Source organism: Pogoniulus pusillus, chromosome 5 (assembly GCF_015220805.1).
Source record: "Pogoniulus pusillus isolate bPogPus1 chromosome 5, bPogPus1.pri, whole genome shotgun sequence".
Lineage (NCBI taxonomy): Eukaryota > Metazoa > Chordata > Aves > Piciformes > Lybiidae > Pogoniulus > Pogoniulus pusillus.
The window spans coordinates 40,035,091-40,052,487 of record NC_087268.1 but is presented as its reverse complement, the minus strand read 5'-3'; the positions used below and the strand labels follow the sequence as shown (position 1 = coordinate 40,052,487).

The 17,397-nt window shown below is 44.1% G+C and overlaps 1 protein-coding gene across 6 annotated transcripts in view; it reads left to right on the top strand.

Annotated features, from left to right (window-relative positions):
- The window catches only part of FARP1 (FERM, ARH/RhoGEF and pleckstrin domain protein 1), a 257,460-nt gene that overhangs the window by 190,012 nt on the left and 50,051 nt on the right, over positions 1 to 17,397 (top strand). For 4 of the 6 annotated variants that reach the window (XM_064143856.1, XM_064143855.1, XM_064143853.1 and 1 more), the window contains 7 exons: positions 692 to 806; positions 2,351 to 2,498; positions 6,510 to 6,605; positions 7,856 to 8,019; positions 10,386 to 10,454; positions 12,564 to 12,639; positions 14,792 to 15,032. In XM_064143856.1, the coding sequence (XP_063999926.1) occupies positions 692 to 806; positions 2,351 to 2,498; positions 6,510 to 6,605; positions 7,856 to 8,019; positions 10,386 to 10,454; positions 12,564 to 12,639; positions 14,792 to 15,032 (909 nt within the window). The remainder of the gene's footprint in view (positions 1 to 691; positions 807 to 2,350; positions 2,499 to 6,509; positions 6,606 to 7,855; positions 8,020 to 10,385; positions 10,455 to 12,563; positions 12,640 to 14,791; positions 15,033 to 17,397) is intronic. The other 2 variants (XM_064143858.1, XM_064143857.1) reach the window with 1 other exon arrangement.

Sequence of the window (17,397 nt, the reverse complement as noted above, 5' to 3'; positions counted from 1 at the left end):
CCAACCCCCCGTGCCAAAAAAGAAACAGAAATCTTACTGAATGGGCTGCAGAATGGAAGGTGGGTGTGACATACTCTTGTACACACAGTACTGAATAACTGCAGCAGATGGGAGCCACTTTGAGGAGGAGGGAAACAGAATGTGTCTCAAACTGCTGCAAAACTAGAGGACCACAAATGTTTTGTAATGCCATGTGATGGAATATGTGCCTGAGTTCAAGTAAGCAAACAAAACTATTCTTCAGATTTTGCCCCAAAGCTTGCAGCATGGTACATGGGCCTGAGAAAGAAGCTTGTGCATAGCTGCTCCAGGGAAAGGCACTTGAAAACCAAGATACGAGACAGGGATGAGTTCTGCTGAATTATTGCTGTCCTCCCCGTTATCCCTGACTCTTGTCCCACACACAAGACAAGGCAGCACTGGGGTGGTTTCATTTCTTTAGTTGACATCTAACAGCTACTTACATGGTTGTGGTGAAGGGAGGAATCCTTGGACTTCTCTCATACCATATATTAAGAGAAGAGAGGAACATGTGGAAGATAACATACTGGGAATCATAAAACCACGATACAGCTTGCAAGAGACTGTTAGCTTCTCTGCTTTCTTCCCATCTGTTTGCAGCTTTTGGATTACCCAAATAATTAAGATGTAATATAATGTTTTAATAGACTTCTCTTAAAATTCTTCCTAGCTGAGATTGGAGATTTTGATGAGACCATAGATCGTGAACACTTAGCGAAGAACAAATATATACCTCAACAGGACGCACTAGAAGACAAAATAATGGAGTTTCACCGTAACCACATGTAAGACTTCTTTGTTCTTGCCATTGGCCTTCTTTCCCTTCAGAGCAATTCTAACTGTAAATAGATCCTAGAGAATAAGTACAAAAGAGATTTGGACTTCAGAGTTTCTCAAAAGTGTTCTAGCTTATGAATCTCCTGAAGGTACTCCTGCCTTTCTCCTATCATTATGGGATCGTAGGATGTTAGGGATTGGAAGGGACCCAAAGAGATCATCGAGTCCAGCCTCCCTGCCAAAGCAGGACAATGCTATCTAACACAGATCACAGAGGAACACATCCAGACAGGCCTTGAAAGTCTCCAGAGAAGGAGACTCCACAGACTCTCTGGGGAGCCTGTTCCAATGCTCAGTGGCCCTTGTAGTAAAGAAGTTCCCCCTTGTGTTGAGGTGGAACCTCTTGTGCTGCAACTTACACCCATTGCTCCTTGTCCTATCACAGGGAGCAAGTGAAAAGAGCCTGTTCCCCCCACTCCTGACCAGCCTTCAGATACTTAGAAACATTTATCAAATCCCCTCTAAGTCTTTTTTTCTCTAGACTAAAAAGCCCCAGGTCCCTCAGCCTCTCCTCATTCTAACAAAGTGTTTAAAGAGCAATTGATTTTGATACTCATTCAAGCATGCCATTCTTTTACAGTCTCATTTCACACAAAATGCTTCACTGCTGATTTTGTGCATGCAAGTATGATTGCAAATGATAACTGATTAGTCAGGCACTTCTAACAGCAGTCTTTTTGAAATCAAGGACATTGAATGTTGTACTTAGAGATGAGTAAAGAAGGTGTTCAATGATAGTTTTAGGAAAAGCAGAAAGTGCTTGCAGAATTAGGGATTTCTGAGAGTGGGATTTGAGATGGTGCAAATTGGTAAGCTGAGGCTTGGAGAAAAAAAATCCTATTAAGAAGGTGGTTAAAAGAACTATGAATAAGGCATAAAAAGATGTGTGTGTGGGGGGGGTTGCTGTCAAGAACACTTCAAGACTTGAGCAGTTTTCTTTTGAGCTACACTGAGTTAAATATGAGCGTCAGGGAATTCTATAGCAGTAATAATCAAGACTTTTGCATAATTGTGTCATGATGAATTATTGCTTATAAGTTCCCAGCATTTATATTAAGGCTTTCATGTCTTCTGTTTTACTTTGTTTTGGCATTGCACCCACTTTTAGAAAGAACAACATCCTTGCATGCTTCTATTTATGGTGGGTTTTTTTTTTTAGAAAACCAGCATGGTTTTCCAATGGAAAATACAAAGTTAGTGAATTCTGTTAAGTTAGTGGTGCAAAACCTAACTACGTCAAGTATCTCAGAATTGGAGTAATCAAAGTTTCTAATAGACTGTAAAACCTGTGATTTCTTTGATATTCATTTAGACTGAGGTAAAGTTGTTTGAACTGGTGTAACTCTGGGGACATAGGAAAAGCATACAGATGCTCTATGTCTGGCAAGTTTCAGTCTCTATGAAGAAAGGTCTCTTTGTTCTCCACAGGACCACTTGGTCTGTATTCAAAAGTGTGACAAATTGGTGTGTCTTCTCTGTCTTATTTTTCCAGGGGACAGACACCAGCAGAGTCTGACTTCCAGCTTTTGGAGGTTGCGCGTCGACTAGAGATGTATGGAATACGCTTGCATCCAGCCAAGGACAGGGAAGGGACAAAAATCAACCTGGCTGTGGCCAACACAGGCATTCTGGTGTTTCAGGTTAGAGACACTCAGGACAGGACTCTGTACTTTAGAAAGAGGAGCGGTAACTTCTTAGAGCAATAAGAATTAAGAACCTCAGCCATGTTGTCTTGGGTTTAGGGAGTGGAGAGATAATCTCTTACCCTTCCCCAAAGGAGTAAAAGGAAACACTCCACACAGGGTTGGAAAGAATTGGAAATTTAAATGGAAATGCTTTTCACAGCTACATAAACCAGTACAAACCCATGCAAAATACACAAGATTCATATTCAGCCTCAGTCCAGTTCTCCAGCCTGGACTTTTCCACAATCTCATTAGGCCAAAGCCTCCCACCACAACCAGGCCTCAATGCCCCCTTGCCCACCATATCTCTCTACCCAGGTCCAAATGACACAGCAAAAGTTAGCTCTGCCAAGGCTGAGCCAGGCCACAAACCTCTCCACAAGAGATAAGGTCCAGCTGGGAGTAGGGAGAGGGAGTAAAAAAGGGCAGAATAGACAAATGTCTGTTTATAAAGGGGAGATGCAGGAACTATGGGACAAAATAACAAAATATTACATTTTCCATTATCTGCCTTCTGGCCTATCTAATCCCTGCAAGACTTCTTTATGGTTCTTAAGACATCCAGTCTTAAACCCATAACGTGTGTCTAAAAGACTTCAGTTGGAGAAACTCGGGAACTTTGAGATGTTTTGTAACAATGACTGTTTAAGAACTGCTTTTATAGCAACATTTGGCCCTTCACTTCTAGGGACTCTTACCTTAGTTACATGCACAGGGTAGAACTTAATCTGCAGCCACAATATGCTATTCAAGATGCAAAGTGATCAAAAGGCCACAATTTGCAAGATGATCATGTTGATACCTCCTGCATATAGGAGCAGGTAGGTCTTGCAGGCATAGTGCATTCTACATGATTATGAGGCAGAGACAAATAAAACAATAGAATCATAGAATCAACCAGGTTGGAAGAGACCTCCAACATCATCCAGTCCAACCTAGCACCCAGCCCTATCCAGTCAACTAGACCATGGCACTAAGTGCCTCATCCAGGCTTTTCTTGAAGACCTCAAGGGACGGTGCCTCCACCTCCTCCCTGGGCAGCCCATTCCAATGCCAATCACTCTCTCTGTGAAGAACTTCCTCCTAACATCCAGCCTAGACCTCCCCCAGCACAACTTGAGACTGTGTCCCCTTGTTCTATTGCTGGCTGCCTGGGAGAAGAGGCCAACCCCAACCTGGCTACAGCCTCCCTTCAGGCAGTTGTAGACAGCAATGAGGTCTGCCCTGAGCCTCCTCCCCCCCTGAGCCTCCCCTTCTCCAGGCTAAACAACCCCAGCTCCCTCAGCCTCTCCTCATAGGGCTGTGCTCCAGGCCCCTCACCAGCTTTGTTGCCCTTCTCTGGACACGTTCCAGCACCTCAACATCTCTCTTGAATTGAGGGGCCCAGAACTGGACACAGCACTCAAGGTGTGGCCTGACCAGTGCTGAGTACAGGGGCAGAATAACCTCCCTTGTCCTGCTGGCCACACTGTTCCTGATGCAGGCCAGGATGCCATTGGCTCTCTTGGCCACCTGGGCACACTGCTGCCTCATCTTCAGCTACTATCTACCAGCACCCCCAGGTGCCTTTCCTCCTGGCTGCTCTTCAGCCACTCAGTCCCCAGCCTGTAGCGCTACTTGGGGTTGTCGTGGCCAAAGTGCAGATCCCTGCACTTGGCCTTGTTAAATCTCATCCCATTGGCCTCTGCCCACCCATCCAGCCTGTCCAGGTCCCTCTGCAGGGCTCTCCTACCTTCCAACAGATCAACACCTGCTCCTAGCTTGGTTTCATCTGCAAACTTACTGATGCTGGACTCAATGCCCTCGTCCAGATCATCAATAAAGATATTGAACAGGACTGGGCCCAGCACTGATCCTTGGGGAACACCACTAGTGACAGCTGCCAACTGGATGTGGCACCATTCACCACCACTCTCTGGGCTCTGCCATCCAGCCACTTCTTGATCCATCACAGAGTGAATCTGTTCAAACCTTGAGCTGCCAGCTTGGCTAGGAACTTTTTGTGGCAGACAGTGTCAAAGGCTTTGCTGAAGTCCAGACAACTGAAGTACATAGGGAAGGATGTAGGTAGTCAGTGTAAGCTCTCTGTAGCATTGATTTGTCAGAGTTTTTACAATTTTATGACCAGCCTTGGCAACTCTATATTTGCTGAAAGCATGAATCTTACTTCTTTCCTTAAAAGCCCCTGCTGTGGTTTTAGGCTCTGACAGCAGCTAAGCCCAATGCAGCTGCTCACACAACTGCTCTCCCCATATGGTGATGGGATGGGAAGGAAAATCAGGAGAAAAAAGCAAAACCCCTTGAATTGAGATAAGGAGAGTTTAATAGAACAGCACAAAGAGAGAAAAAATAATCCAGACTAATGAGAACACTAATGAAAGGGTATAAAAGTGGGCAATACCAAATCCAGTCCTGACCTTCATGGCCCAGCCTACCTGATCCTACCTTTAGTGCCATGCTGCTGCTGCCTGCTCCAAAACTTGCCCCTGCTCTGGCAGACCCTCCTCATATATAGCAGGCATGATGTCAGCATGGTATTGAATACCCCAGTGTTTGGTACTGCTGCCTGTATTCACTGTGGTCTGTCCCAGCTTCTTGTCGGGGGCTAGGGGTGGGGCAGAATAATTAACCTTTTCTGACAAATACAGGACAGATCCAAAGTATCTTCTGTTTCTTGCCTCTTTTCTGCTTCAAGCACTTCATAGTTGCAACAGCCTTAAGGTCATGTTTTTGGTTTTGGATATAAATGATAGGAAGTGAATTACAAAGACCTCATTAGAATGACCTCAAGGAAAATGAAGATTTGCTCACAAACAGTACTCAGACTTATTTTAAAGCCTGCCATCTATTCAGAAATTGGTGCCAGTGCTGCTGACTATTCTAAGGGAGATTATGTCATTCTTTGACAGCAGGCTGGCTTAGCAGAGATCATTATGCTGTCACTACTCCCACATCTGTGTGGTGCTGGTGCCCAAATCAGCATAGGTTTCTGCATTTAAAAATCCTGTAGTAGCTCTCCAAAAGTTCTGTTTGTACTAAAGTCTTTACTGAACAAATTGCTGTAATGAATCATTTCAGTACTTTCTAACACAGGTTAAGAGTAAGACTTGTAGAGTCTTTTCTAGGGACCTCTAGAAAGGGAGGAGAGGCTAAAGATGCAGCAATTCGGAGTTGTATTTTGAGGATGGTTTTTCTCAGGGTTGCTGTTTGCTTCTGGTTGCTTTATTTTTGTGGAAAGCATATTCTTACTGTTCAGAGGCAAGTAATTTATTTAGGTTTCTTCTCTTTTTCCCTATGAAAGGTCATAATCATCCCAATATTTTGTGCTTCCAATACAAAACTTTCAGTTGGTGGATGATTTTTTTTCCCAGTTAAGCAGACAGAGAGGAAGGAAATGACCCCATCAAGGTGAGGTGACAGGTTATGTGTCTGGATTCTCTGCATTCTCCATTGGAAAGAGGAGGTGGCAACTCTGAGAGATCAGCTTTGTCCACTGAAGATCTGGGTCTGTATAGTGGAACAAAATAGCATCATCCAGGCGAAAGCTGGACCACTCTGTTTTGTGCGGTGACACTGGGTCAGATACCTTCAGTTCAACTCAACGCACCTAGTCCTGTTAATATGCAAGAGTTTAGGTGGAACTCCCTGCCCTTAGTCACAGCACCAGATGCTCATTGTTTGCATTATCAGATGAGTGATGAGAAATCATAGAATCATAGAAACAACCAGGTTGGAAGAGACCTCCAAGCTCATCCAGTCCAACCTAGCACCCAGCCCTATCCAGTCAACTAGACCATGGCACTAAGTGCCTCATCCAGTCTTTTCTTGAAGACCTCAAGGGACGGTCTGTAATCTCAAGCAAAGTGAACAGATTATTAATTTATTGCAAGCTTTTTTAGTAGTTTAGATTTCTCCATTCAGATCTGGAATGCTTAAACTCTGCTGTTTTCTTTTTTTTCTCTGTAGGGTCATACCAAGATCAATGCCTTCAACTGGGCTAAGGTTCGAAAGCTGAGCTTCAAGAGGAAACGTTTTCTTATTAAACTAAGGCCTGATGTGAATGTAAGTCCTTGTCAGGAATTGATGAAGTTGACAAAAGGTTATTTGGTGAATTTCTACTCACAGACCAAACATCTGGTTTTTATCATCTTGAGACTGTTTTTTTATTACCTGCCTATGTTCATTGTTGGTACTGTGTGCATCAGCCTGGCATCTCAGAGGAGCAGTCCTAACAAAGGAAACACAGAATCATAGAATCAACCAAGTTGGAAGAGACCTCCAAGATCATCCAGTCCAACCTAGCACCCAGCCCTATCCAGTCAACTAAACCATGGCACTAAGTGCCTCATCCAGGCTTTTCTTGAACACCTCCAGGGATGGTGACTCCACCACCTCCCTGGGCAGCCCATTCCAATGCCAATCACTCTCTCTGGGAAGAACTTCCTCCTAACATCCAGCCTAGACCTACCCTGGCACAACTTGAGACTGTGTCCCCTTGTTCTATTGCTGGTTGCCTGGCAGAAGAGGCCAGCCCCCACCTGGCTACAGCCTCCCTTCAGGTAGTTGTAGACAGCAATGAGGTCCCCCCTGAGCCTCCTCTTCTCCAGGCTGCACACCCCCAGCTCCCTCAGCCTCTCCTCATAGGCTTTGTGTTCCAGGCCCCTCACCAGCTTTGTTGCCCTTCTCTGGACACCTTCCAGCACCTCAACATCTCTCTTGAATTGAGGGGCCACAGTACTCAAGGTGTGGCCTGACCAGTGCTGAGTACAGGGGAAGAATAACTTCCTTTGTCCTACTGGCCACACTGTTCCTGATGCAGGCCAGGATGCCATTGGCTCTCTTGGCCACCTGGGCACACTGCTGGCTCATCTTCAGCCTACTATCTACCAGCACCCCCAGGTTCCTTTCCTCCTGGCTGCTTTCCAGCCACTCAGTCCCCAGCCTGTAGTGCTGCTTAGGGTTGTTGTGCCCAAAGTGCAGAACCAATGTCACAGTGTCGTCTTCTGGCTGTGACTCTAGTACTATATTTTCAGTTCTTAAGTTGTAGCACATAAACCACCTCTTCAGGTTAGTGTTAAGACTGCTGTTTTATCTCTGTCATATTTGTCAATGAAAGGAAATTGGAGTAGTAGCTCTGATACTGTGAGGGAGATCAGTAATGCCTTTAAAGTGGCAAGGGGCCTCTTAAGCCTGAAAGTACAATGAAGTGGGAAAAGCTTTTTTTCCTGTAGCGCAGTGCCTGCTTTATTAATGCATCTCTGTAACATATGTTGCTTGTTTGCTTACATTGCAAATGCCACCTCAATTTTCAGAGTTCATTCCAGGACACCTTGGAATTCCTTATGGCCAGTCGAGATTTCTGCAAGTCTTTCTGGAAGATTTGTGTGGAGCATCATGCCTTTTTCAGGCTCTTTGAGGAACCAAAACCAAAGCCTAAACCCGTTCTTTTTTCTAGAGGTTCATCATTTAGGTTCAGGTAAGATCTGCACTCTTCTTTCCACATTTTGCCTCCTCTTTTCAAAGTCATATCCATAGTGATCTAGGATAAAACCTATTATTTTCAGCTCCCCTTTTTTAAGTTGTAGTTTGCTCTTTTGTATTTTCCATTTCGTCTTCTCAGCCCACAGTATTTTTATAGTAGCTTTTACAACATAGCTTTCTGAAGCTAAGACAGCAAGTGGCGAGATTCCAGATGATTGCACATAAGAAAATCCATCTGTGTCCTCAGCAATACTAGCTAGTAACTTTTTTGGCACTCTGTGCTAGTTTGAGGCTAGCTGGGATATTTTAGTGAGAAGAATTAGATTATAGGCTGTGAAAAGGAAACACTGGTGATGTCTAATTCACTCATAGGCTTGCTGAGATGTATAAAAACAGGAACACAAATATAGATAACAGAGTGTGCTTTGGCTTCCTTCCTTCTCTCTCTCTAACCTGCTGTCTAACTAATCCATCTGCTTCCTAACCCCCTGGCCTATTCTCCAAACTCACCTTGAATGTAAGGCAAAGTCTGGGATAAGGTAGAGGGACGGAAAGGGAATAGAAGGATGGTTGGGAGCACCTCCTGGGGACTCTGGTTTCTGGGAGGGCTGTTGTATTTCTGTGTTACCTTTTTAACTTGTGTATTTCTGTATATAGCTGTATATATTGTAAACACCTGCTTGTATATTGTGCTAAGCTGTAAATGCAAAGCTTCATTCTTTAATTTCCAGCCACTGAGTCTAATCTGGGTGATTTTCTTAAGTGCGGGGGGTTGGGTAAGACACAAACCATCACATACTTTTTGGATACTTTGCTTCTCAGATGGGATCTTTCCTCTCTATCATAGTAGAGATTTGTATTTTCATTGCATGCCCCTTTGGTAAATCCATCCTATGCAGTTAAAAGCAAAGGCATCTCTTCATGCTTGCAAAGGATTTATGTGAGATGACCACTTATGCCAAGGCCAGGTCTACCCAAGGTACTATTAGAGCTGTAGCAAAAAAACTAAATAGTTGAGGACATTTATTGTTTCTTACCCTGGCAAAAGCTTCATTCTAGATATTGTACTGTGTATGCATGGGGGGATATCCTTTTATTCATACAGTTTGTTTTGTTCACAAAGGTGATATAAGCTGAACAGCCAGAAACTGTCTTTGCTGAGATAAACTGTACACTCTAGTTGCCTTGCACAAGAACATAATAGATATGACCATTCTAACTCCCTTCCCACTTTATTTCCTGCCTGCAAAGTAAATTAACTGAGATGAAAGGACCTATGTTCTGGTAAACAAGGTCTAACTTGTTAAATTTCTGCCTGAGCAAATAGAAGAGTGTAGGTGTTTTCAGCTTGCCTCCTGGTTTGGAGAGCAGGTTTTGGCTACCTCCTTCATTCACTGTGATCTGTGCTTTTTCCAGGCCTTGTGGTAATTTTGCTAGTTGAAAACTTCTATTAGATGTGAAAGATTTGGTTCTCTGTTGAGCATTATTGAGGCATGCATTTCCTTTCACTTTTCTCAGTTCCTCTTGGAGATTGTAACTTTTCACAGCAGGAACTGTTGTGCTCTAACACTACTTTTTCACAGCCTGTAGCAGAAGGGGAGAAAGATTTCCAGCCTAAATCTCTGCAGAAAATTTCTATATGCACTGCTGATGTGTTCAGTAGTAGCAATTGAGTCATGAAATGCATTTCAGTGGTTTTCATCTTGGTTCGAGGGTTTGCTGCTAAGGCTGGAATTTGACTCAAAAGGATTCAAGGATATTTTTCATTCATGACAGGAAATCATAAACCCTGCTTTGGTTTCTGTTGTAGTGACTTCCTAATAACGTAGCACCCTATAAAGGGCATACAAGTAAATTTAAGCAGTTCTGAAATGGTATAAAAAAGTAGTTCTGTGGCAAAAGAGGCTATTAACAAGCCTCTTTGTGTGTATCTGCAGGTCCTCTTCCTTAATCATAGAATCACAGAATCAACCAGGTTGGAAGAGACCTCCAAGATCATCCAGTCCAACCTAGCACCCAGCCCTATCCAGTCATCTAGACCATGGCACTGAGTGCCTCATCCAGGCTTTTCTTGAACACCTCCAAGAATGGTGACTCCACCACCTCCCTGGGCAGCCCATTCCAATGCCAATCACTCTCTCTGCCAACAACTTCCTCCTAACATCCAGCCTGTACCTACCCTGGCACAACTTGAGACTGTGTCCCCTTGTTCTATTGCTGGTTGCCTTCCATATGATTTTACATGGGTTTCTGCTGATAGTGACAGATACTTTACTGAGACTTCATCTGTGAGCCACATACATGTTTATGATGCCCAGGTGATATACTGCATTAAATACATGAATTGTGATTTTCTTCCAGTGGTCGGACTCAGAAGCAAGTCCTGGACTATGTTAAAGAAGGAGGGCACAAAAAGGTGCAGTTTGAAAGGTAAGATGAAATAAATCAACAATCCAAATGTTTTAATCAAAGAAAAGTAATGATTTCCTGATAGTTATATTTTAAGATGTTGGCACTGTGTAGTAGGTTACACCCTGAGAACAGGTTAACCTGTCTGTTTCCCCCAGTGGTGGGGGGGAGGAGGAAGTGAGAAAAAAACCAATGTACAGAAAACCCTTTGGGTTGAGACAAAGCAACTGAGAGAAGAGTGTAATATAAATCAGACAACAGAAATGCAGAATTGCTGAAGCCTGTTTACAGAAAAGGCACAGCAAAAAGAAGCAGCAAGCTAAAAACCCAAGTCAGGGAGCTACTCCCCCATCCCTAATGTCCTGCTGCAATCACAGCAGGAGAGAGCCAACACCCAAAACTCCAGAACCCAAGAGTCACAACTAGAAGACGAAACCTCTCATGTTACAATCTGAACTTCAAGCCCCACAATACTTTGCTCCACCTAGTACTTTCATTTTGCAGCTTTCACAAGGCAGGGTGGTTTTCACAGTATCATCAGGGTTGGAAGAGACCTCACAGATCATCAAGTCCAACCCTTTACCACAGAGCCCAAGGCTAGACCATGGCACCAAGTGCCACATCCAATCCTGCCTTGAACAGCTCCAGGGACGGCGACTCCACCACCTCCCCGGGCAGCCCATTCCAGTGTCCAGTGACTCTCTCAGTGAAGAACTTTCTCCTCACCTCCAGCCTAAATCTCCCCTGGTGCAGCTTGAGGCTGTGTCCTCTTGTTCTGGTGCTGGCCACCTGAGAGAAGAGGGCAACCTCCTCCTGGCCACAACCTCCCCTCAGGTAGTTGCAGACAGCAATAAGGTCTCCCCTGAGCCTCCTCTTCTCCAGGCTAACCAATCCCAGCTCCCTCAGCCTCTCCTCGTAGGGCTGTGCTCAAGGCCTCTCCCCAGCCTCGTCGCCCTTCTCTGGACACACTCAAGCATCTCAATGTCCCTCCTAAACTGGGGGGCCCAGAACTGAACACAGGACTCAAGGTGTGGTCTGACCAGTGCAGAGTACAGGGGCAGAATGACCTCCCTGCTCCTGCTGACCACACCATTCCTGATGCAGGCCAGGATGCCACTGGCTTTCTTGGCCACCTGGGCACACTGCTGGCTCATGTTCAGGCAGGTATCAATCAGCACCCCCAGATCCCTCTCTGTTTGGCTGCTCTCCAGCCACTCCGACCCCAGCCTGTATCTCTGCATGGGGTTGTTGTGGCCAAAGTGCAGCACCCTGCACTTGGAGCTATTGAACCCCATCCCCTTGGACTCTGCCCATCTGTCCAGGCGGTCAAGGTCCCGCTGCAGAGCCCTTCTGCCCTCCAACTCAGTCACATCTGCCCCTAGCTTAGTATCATCTGCAGACTTGCTGATGACTGACTGCTGAATAACAGCAGCAAATATTTAACTTAACTCCATGACAGACTGCTCCAATTAAAAAAAAAATCTTCCAGTGTGATAGTTTGAAAGTTATCACTTGCATAATATCCCCTTCATCCTGAATGTTTTGGTGGAAGTTGGCATAAGCTATAGTGAACTGAAAATCAAGAGTCTTCAATCTGTTTTTCAGCAGGGAGTGTCCGACCATCACAGGTAACTTCCTCCCATGTTCATTTGCACCCTCTTTGGTGGGATGTGGTTAATGTGTTTCAACAGACATATTCACCTCAGAATAGAACTGAAATTAACCAGCAATAGGTATAGCCAACTTCAAGAGAAAGGTCTCCAGTGAGAACTCCCAACTTGCTGGAGCCAGTTGTATCTGAACTGCCTATATAGCTCCTGATGGGCTAAAAATAATGGCCAAAATGCCACAAAGACTGTGGCAGTAGTTCATTGCTTATGACCCATGTTCTATTGACAGACCAGTTTTGTTTCAGGGCCTCTTCATTTTCTTACAATGCTCTGTTTGCAACATGTGGCACATTTAGATTTTACAAGAAGATGAAATGTTAATCTGTTTTAGAGCAAGTTTTTGTATGAAAGCTGCTATTAAAATGTTTTGTTTTAAGGAAGGCATGGCTCTTGATTCCTATTCATGGAAAAACAAAAGAATTGAAATGGCTTCTTATTGGGACTTTCATTTTATCTCCAGGAAACACAGCAAGATTCATTCCATCAGGAGTCTGACTGCACAGCCTTCAGAACAGCATACAGAGGTGCCAAAACAAGTCAGTGATGTTGATGAAACCCTGGATCATGTCTTTTAAGCATTCTTAACTGCTGCTTTGAGACTCTAGAAGCGTAGTTTTCTACTCACATTAAGCAGGGGCCCTGGGTGTCATACATTTTAGGTTCTGCAAGTGGAACAAGTTGATTTCCACTGTGGAACAGCACTGCTTCCAGACAGCCAGACAAATGTAAACAGTGAGCTTGTCTGAGCTGTACTAAGGACCACCTGAAAAACTGCAATCTCCAGTGTTACTGCTGGGGGTCCTAGGTTCTTACTGTTTATTGCATCTGGGAAAAGTATAATTCTCTTCCTTCACTGGGGAGTCTTGTTTGCCCCTGGCAATGCTTTTGTCATATTAACTAGGGAACAGAAGATTTATTTCCTCAGGAAAATTAGAGCTCTGGACTTTTAAGCCATTATCTACTATGTTTGGTTTATGTTAATGCCTGGTATGTGTTTGCAAATGCAACTGTGACAAGGTTGCAGCAGCTGCCTGTTCCCAGGTCCAGCTAGTAATAAGACTGAGCATGTATTCACTACAGGTACCTACATAAATGCACATATTCAGTATATATACAAATATATACACAGCCAGCCACATGGGTAAACACAAGCACAGAATAACACTCCCACAGCTGCAGACACTGTCAGCAGCCTCATCCTGTTCCACTCTTTGGCTGATCAGGATGAAAGTTCATTAGTGGAAAAAGTGTATACACAGATACAGTATGGATTCTTAGGCTGTCTGCTCTTAGACAGCCTATCCAGTAGTGGGGTCCTGGATCCCCAGGTCTCCCAGTGGGTAGTACCTGAGCTTATATGCCTCCGAGGCTGACAGCCCCACTCCAGTTGCTGACACTTAGAAACACACACACAGACACTATGGGTTTCTCCAGTAATTCACCTAAGACATTGAGTCTATCCAGTAGCTGACACTTGGATCCTCTGGTTCTCAGTTACTTCATGCAGAGACACACATGCAGAAGTGTCACTCCAATAGCTGCTACAGATTTAGAACACTGCCAGCAATTGACCCTCAGGTCCATGGTCTTTCCAGTGTCTGGACTGACTTACAGTTGCTCTAGTAATTGGCTCCCAGCTCTCTTATCCTACTCATCAACTAGTCCAGTTTAACATTTGCTTGCAATTACACATTCACCTAACCCACCCAAATAATATGTGTGTCCTCTGGTCTCTTCAGCTGCTGGCATCCCAGGCACACCCAGACCATGGGCTGAGGTAGCTATCTTGGAACAGCTCCCGCAGGACCTGGTTATGGAGCTTTGTTTTCCTGACTAGGTTATTTGGCTTCCTCCACTTGCTAGTGTTTCTCTGTGTTCATCTATGTTTGTGGAAGTGAACCTTTAATCACATCTTAACTAGAACTTAATGGCAAGAGCAAGCTCCTAGGTTAATATATTTAAGAACACTATCTAAGCCTTCACCTTTCTTTTATTGTTTCCTTTTGATACTCACAGACTCTCTCATTTTTACAAATCTAGGAACTTCAGAGAATTCTGTTACAGGTGCAGCCCATTTCAAATATCTTTCTGTATTTTAGTATTGCTAAGGCAAGCATAGGTAGATGAAGCATAGCTGCTGGGCAGATTTAACATACTTAAGTGTGGAGAAATGCCAGCCCATGAATTAGTGGCAGGTATGCTCCAGAGATTGAATGTTGTGTGCTCAAAATCCCACATGTGGCTTTTTTAGTGTATTTAAGTAGGCTATGCACAATTTGTCTTATGTGTTTGTCTTCCACCCTCTTAAAATAGTGCAAACAGATTGATATTCCTAAGTGTTGGTGGCTGCCTTAGGACATGGAAGCACCTCAAACACACATTTTAAATACCACCACATTTTGTCTGCTTTCTCTTCCCTTGCTTAGCTTACTTTTTTTTTTCTGTTCTTCAAGATCAGAAACCTCTTTATTTAAAATTCTAATTCATTTGCAAACTCAGGTTAACTCTTCTGCTTTCAAGAAACCCATATGTTGCTGCAGATGCAGTGCCAATTCTGGTGTGTAATTACATGTAGCCTTTTCCCTCTGATTCCCTTCCCTCCCAAACCTCTCCCATCCCACACCTCTCCCCTTCCACTCCTCCCTCCCCCTTTGTCTCCCCTTTGCCTTCCCTCTTTTATCTTTCCAGAGCTCTAGCTTGGCCTATGGAGACAACAATGATGCTGCGGCAGTACCAAGTTGCCGACAAGTGAAGGAATCAAAAGCTTCCACAGAAGAGACTGGACAGCACAAGAGCCCTTCCTTGAAGAAGAGCCCAAAGGAAGTCAAAAAGGCGGACGGAGCAGTTGTCTCAGCAGTGGAGGAAGAAGAGGAGGCTGCTAAGGACAGGATGCAGCAGAACAGACCTCAATCACAGCAACCAAGCACAGGTCCAGCTTCCAGGGCTGCTCATGGCAGCAGCACCTCCATTCCTTTCATTGACTGCAGTGATGTAGATAGCGAGTATGATCTCCTCAGAGGACAAATAACCCGGTCATATTCCCAAACAAATGACAATTATGAGGGTGATTTGACCAGTGGTGCCTATATTCACTACAGAGATGAAAATCGCAATAGGACTAGGTATAGGGATTCCTCAGCCTCTCTAAAGAGTTCCCAGTATCTCTCAGAAGAGTACCTTGATGAAAACCCAGCTGATGTCTCCTTTTACACTGGGGGAAGCCCCAGGATGCCAAGGCACAGCACATTGGTTGACGAAATGTTTAGAGGGCCAGGGAGCCGTAGCCCGCTGGCCACTCCATTGCCTCCCAGTAGCAAAGAGTCAAGCCCTAACATGAGCCTGAGTAGAACTGGCTCTCAGGGCTATGTCTCAGAAAATGGGAATGACTGCAGGGTGAGGACTGGGGATGAGGATAGCCGTGCCAGTAGCTGCCGTGGCTATTGCAGATATTCTCCAGGTTCTCAACGGTCTCATGCACAGAAAATCCCAAATCTCTGCAATAAATCTGTTACAGATCCATTTATTTTAAGTCAGATAACCTCCACACCTGGGCAGGAGTATAAATCAGAGAGATACTGTAAAGGAGGTGGGGTGACTAAGATGTCTTCTCCCGAAGGGAAGATGATGCCCAACGGTATGCCAGTTGGGGCACAGTCAAAGCAGAGCCCAGTCGTGCAGTCACTTCATGCCAGTGGAGTGATGGATCACATGGCTGCAATCCAGATGATGGAGGGCTCCACCAGCAGTGGGACAGAATCTAGTGATTCTGACTCAGAAATCATTAACCCCTTCACTCACCCCCTGGTGTTTGGAAATCCCATCGTGCTGAGTTCCTCTCCCATGCCTAGGAATAAGTACTCCTTTGGAAGCCTTCAGCTTGAGGAGGAGGTAGAGGAGGATGTATCTGTTGGCCTCAGTGATGAAGACGGCATGCACGTCTTCAGCTGCTAGAGACTGGGGTGTATGAAACCAGTGGATACTGTGACTGGTGGTTACAGTGATTGCATCTTCTGCTGCTCATGAATAGTGGCTGGTACTTATTTCAGCACACAGGCTATTTCAGATATTGTCCTGAGCAGCCATAGGGAAAGAATGCTAGAAATACAATAATAAGGCTAAATCTCAGTGGAGTTTAATAATGATGCATCTCCTCTGAAAGGCAGGAGAGAATTATTGCTGATTTAGGTACCTTTTTTGTACAACTTTATGCACTCACCTGTTCTTTGTATGAAGTCTCATTGTAGGCATACGATGTAGCTTCTTTGCCACTCGACTAGTTATTTCAACAAAGCAAACAAAAATGAAATTAAGTAGGTACCTAAAGTTCTTTTGTATGTCTATTACAACCTTTTTTTTCTCTCTCTCATATAAAGAGAGCAACTTATGAGTGCCTCAGCAGATTTAGGGGGGGAAAATTAAACTTATGGCCAAATCCAGGCAGCTTGATATTCAAGAACAGTATTTGCTGGAATCTTGAGTTATACTGGAAAATCTTTTCATAGCAAGAATGTATTTGGTCTACTCATCTTCATAACCCATTTTGTAAGTCAAAGTGATGAACCAAGGGTGCAAATTAGGCATGTGTATAGCACCTCTATGACAGTATTGGCCTTTTTGGGTTTTCCCTTTTTCCTTTTTTTTTTTTCCAGGCTGATCTGGTCAAGGAGACTTTAGAGCTCCAAACTGTTGATTAGGCAAGAAAGAGAACAAGATAAAAATATAGTTCACATGAAAGAATACTTAGGTTGAAACAGCTCTAATGAAGAGTGGTATGAGTATTACTTGCAAGGCAATCCTTTCTATCCTTTATCAGTGTGGTATAAGATTAATTACAAGAGATTTTTTTCCACCATATTCTTTCAGTGGAATTATCATGGAGACATCAAAGTTCTGTTGTGGGTGATTTTTGTTGGAAGGTTTGGAGATGGTGGCTGTTTAATTTTATTTTTACTTTGATCCTGAAAAATCTCTATCTGTACAGGACCCAATTAGTGTTGTTGCAGGCTACTTTTTAACAGTGTCACCTCATAAATTTTTCACCCCCTGACACAGAGAATAACGAGTCTGTGGTTGAGGCTGATTGTCTTCTATACGGTACAGAGCAGTGAGATTTGGCACGTTTGCAGAAGGACATAGATGATTTCTTTGTAAACTTCTTTTTCACAGTCTGTGGTTGAGGCTGACTGTCTTCTGTGCAGTACAGAGTAGTGAGATTTGGCACATTTGCAGAAGGACATAGATGATTTCTTTGTAAACTTCTTTTTCACAGGCTAAAAGTATGGAGAATTAAGGTT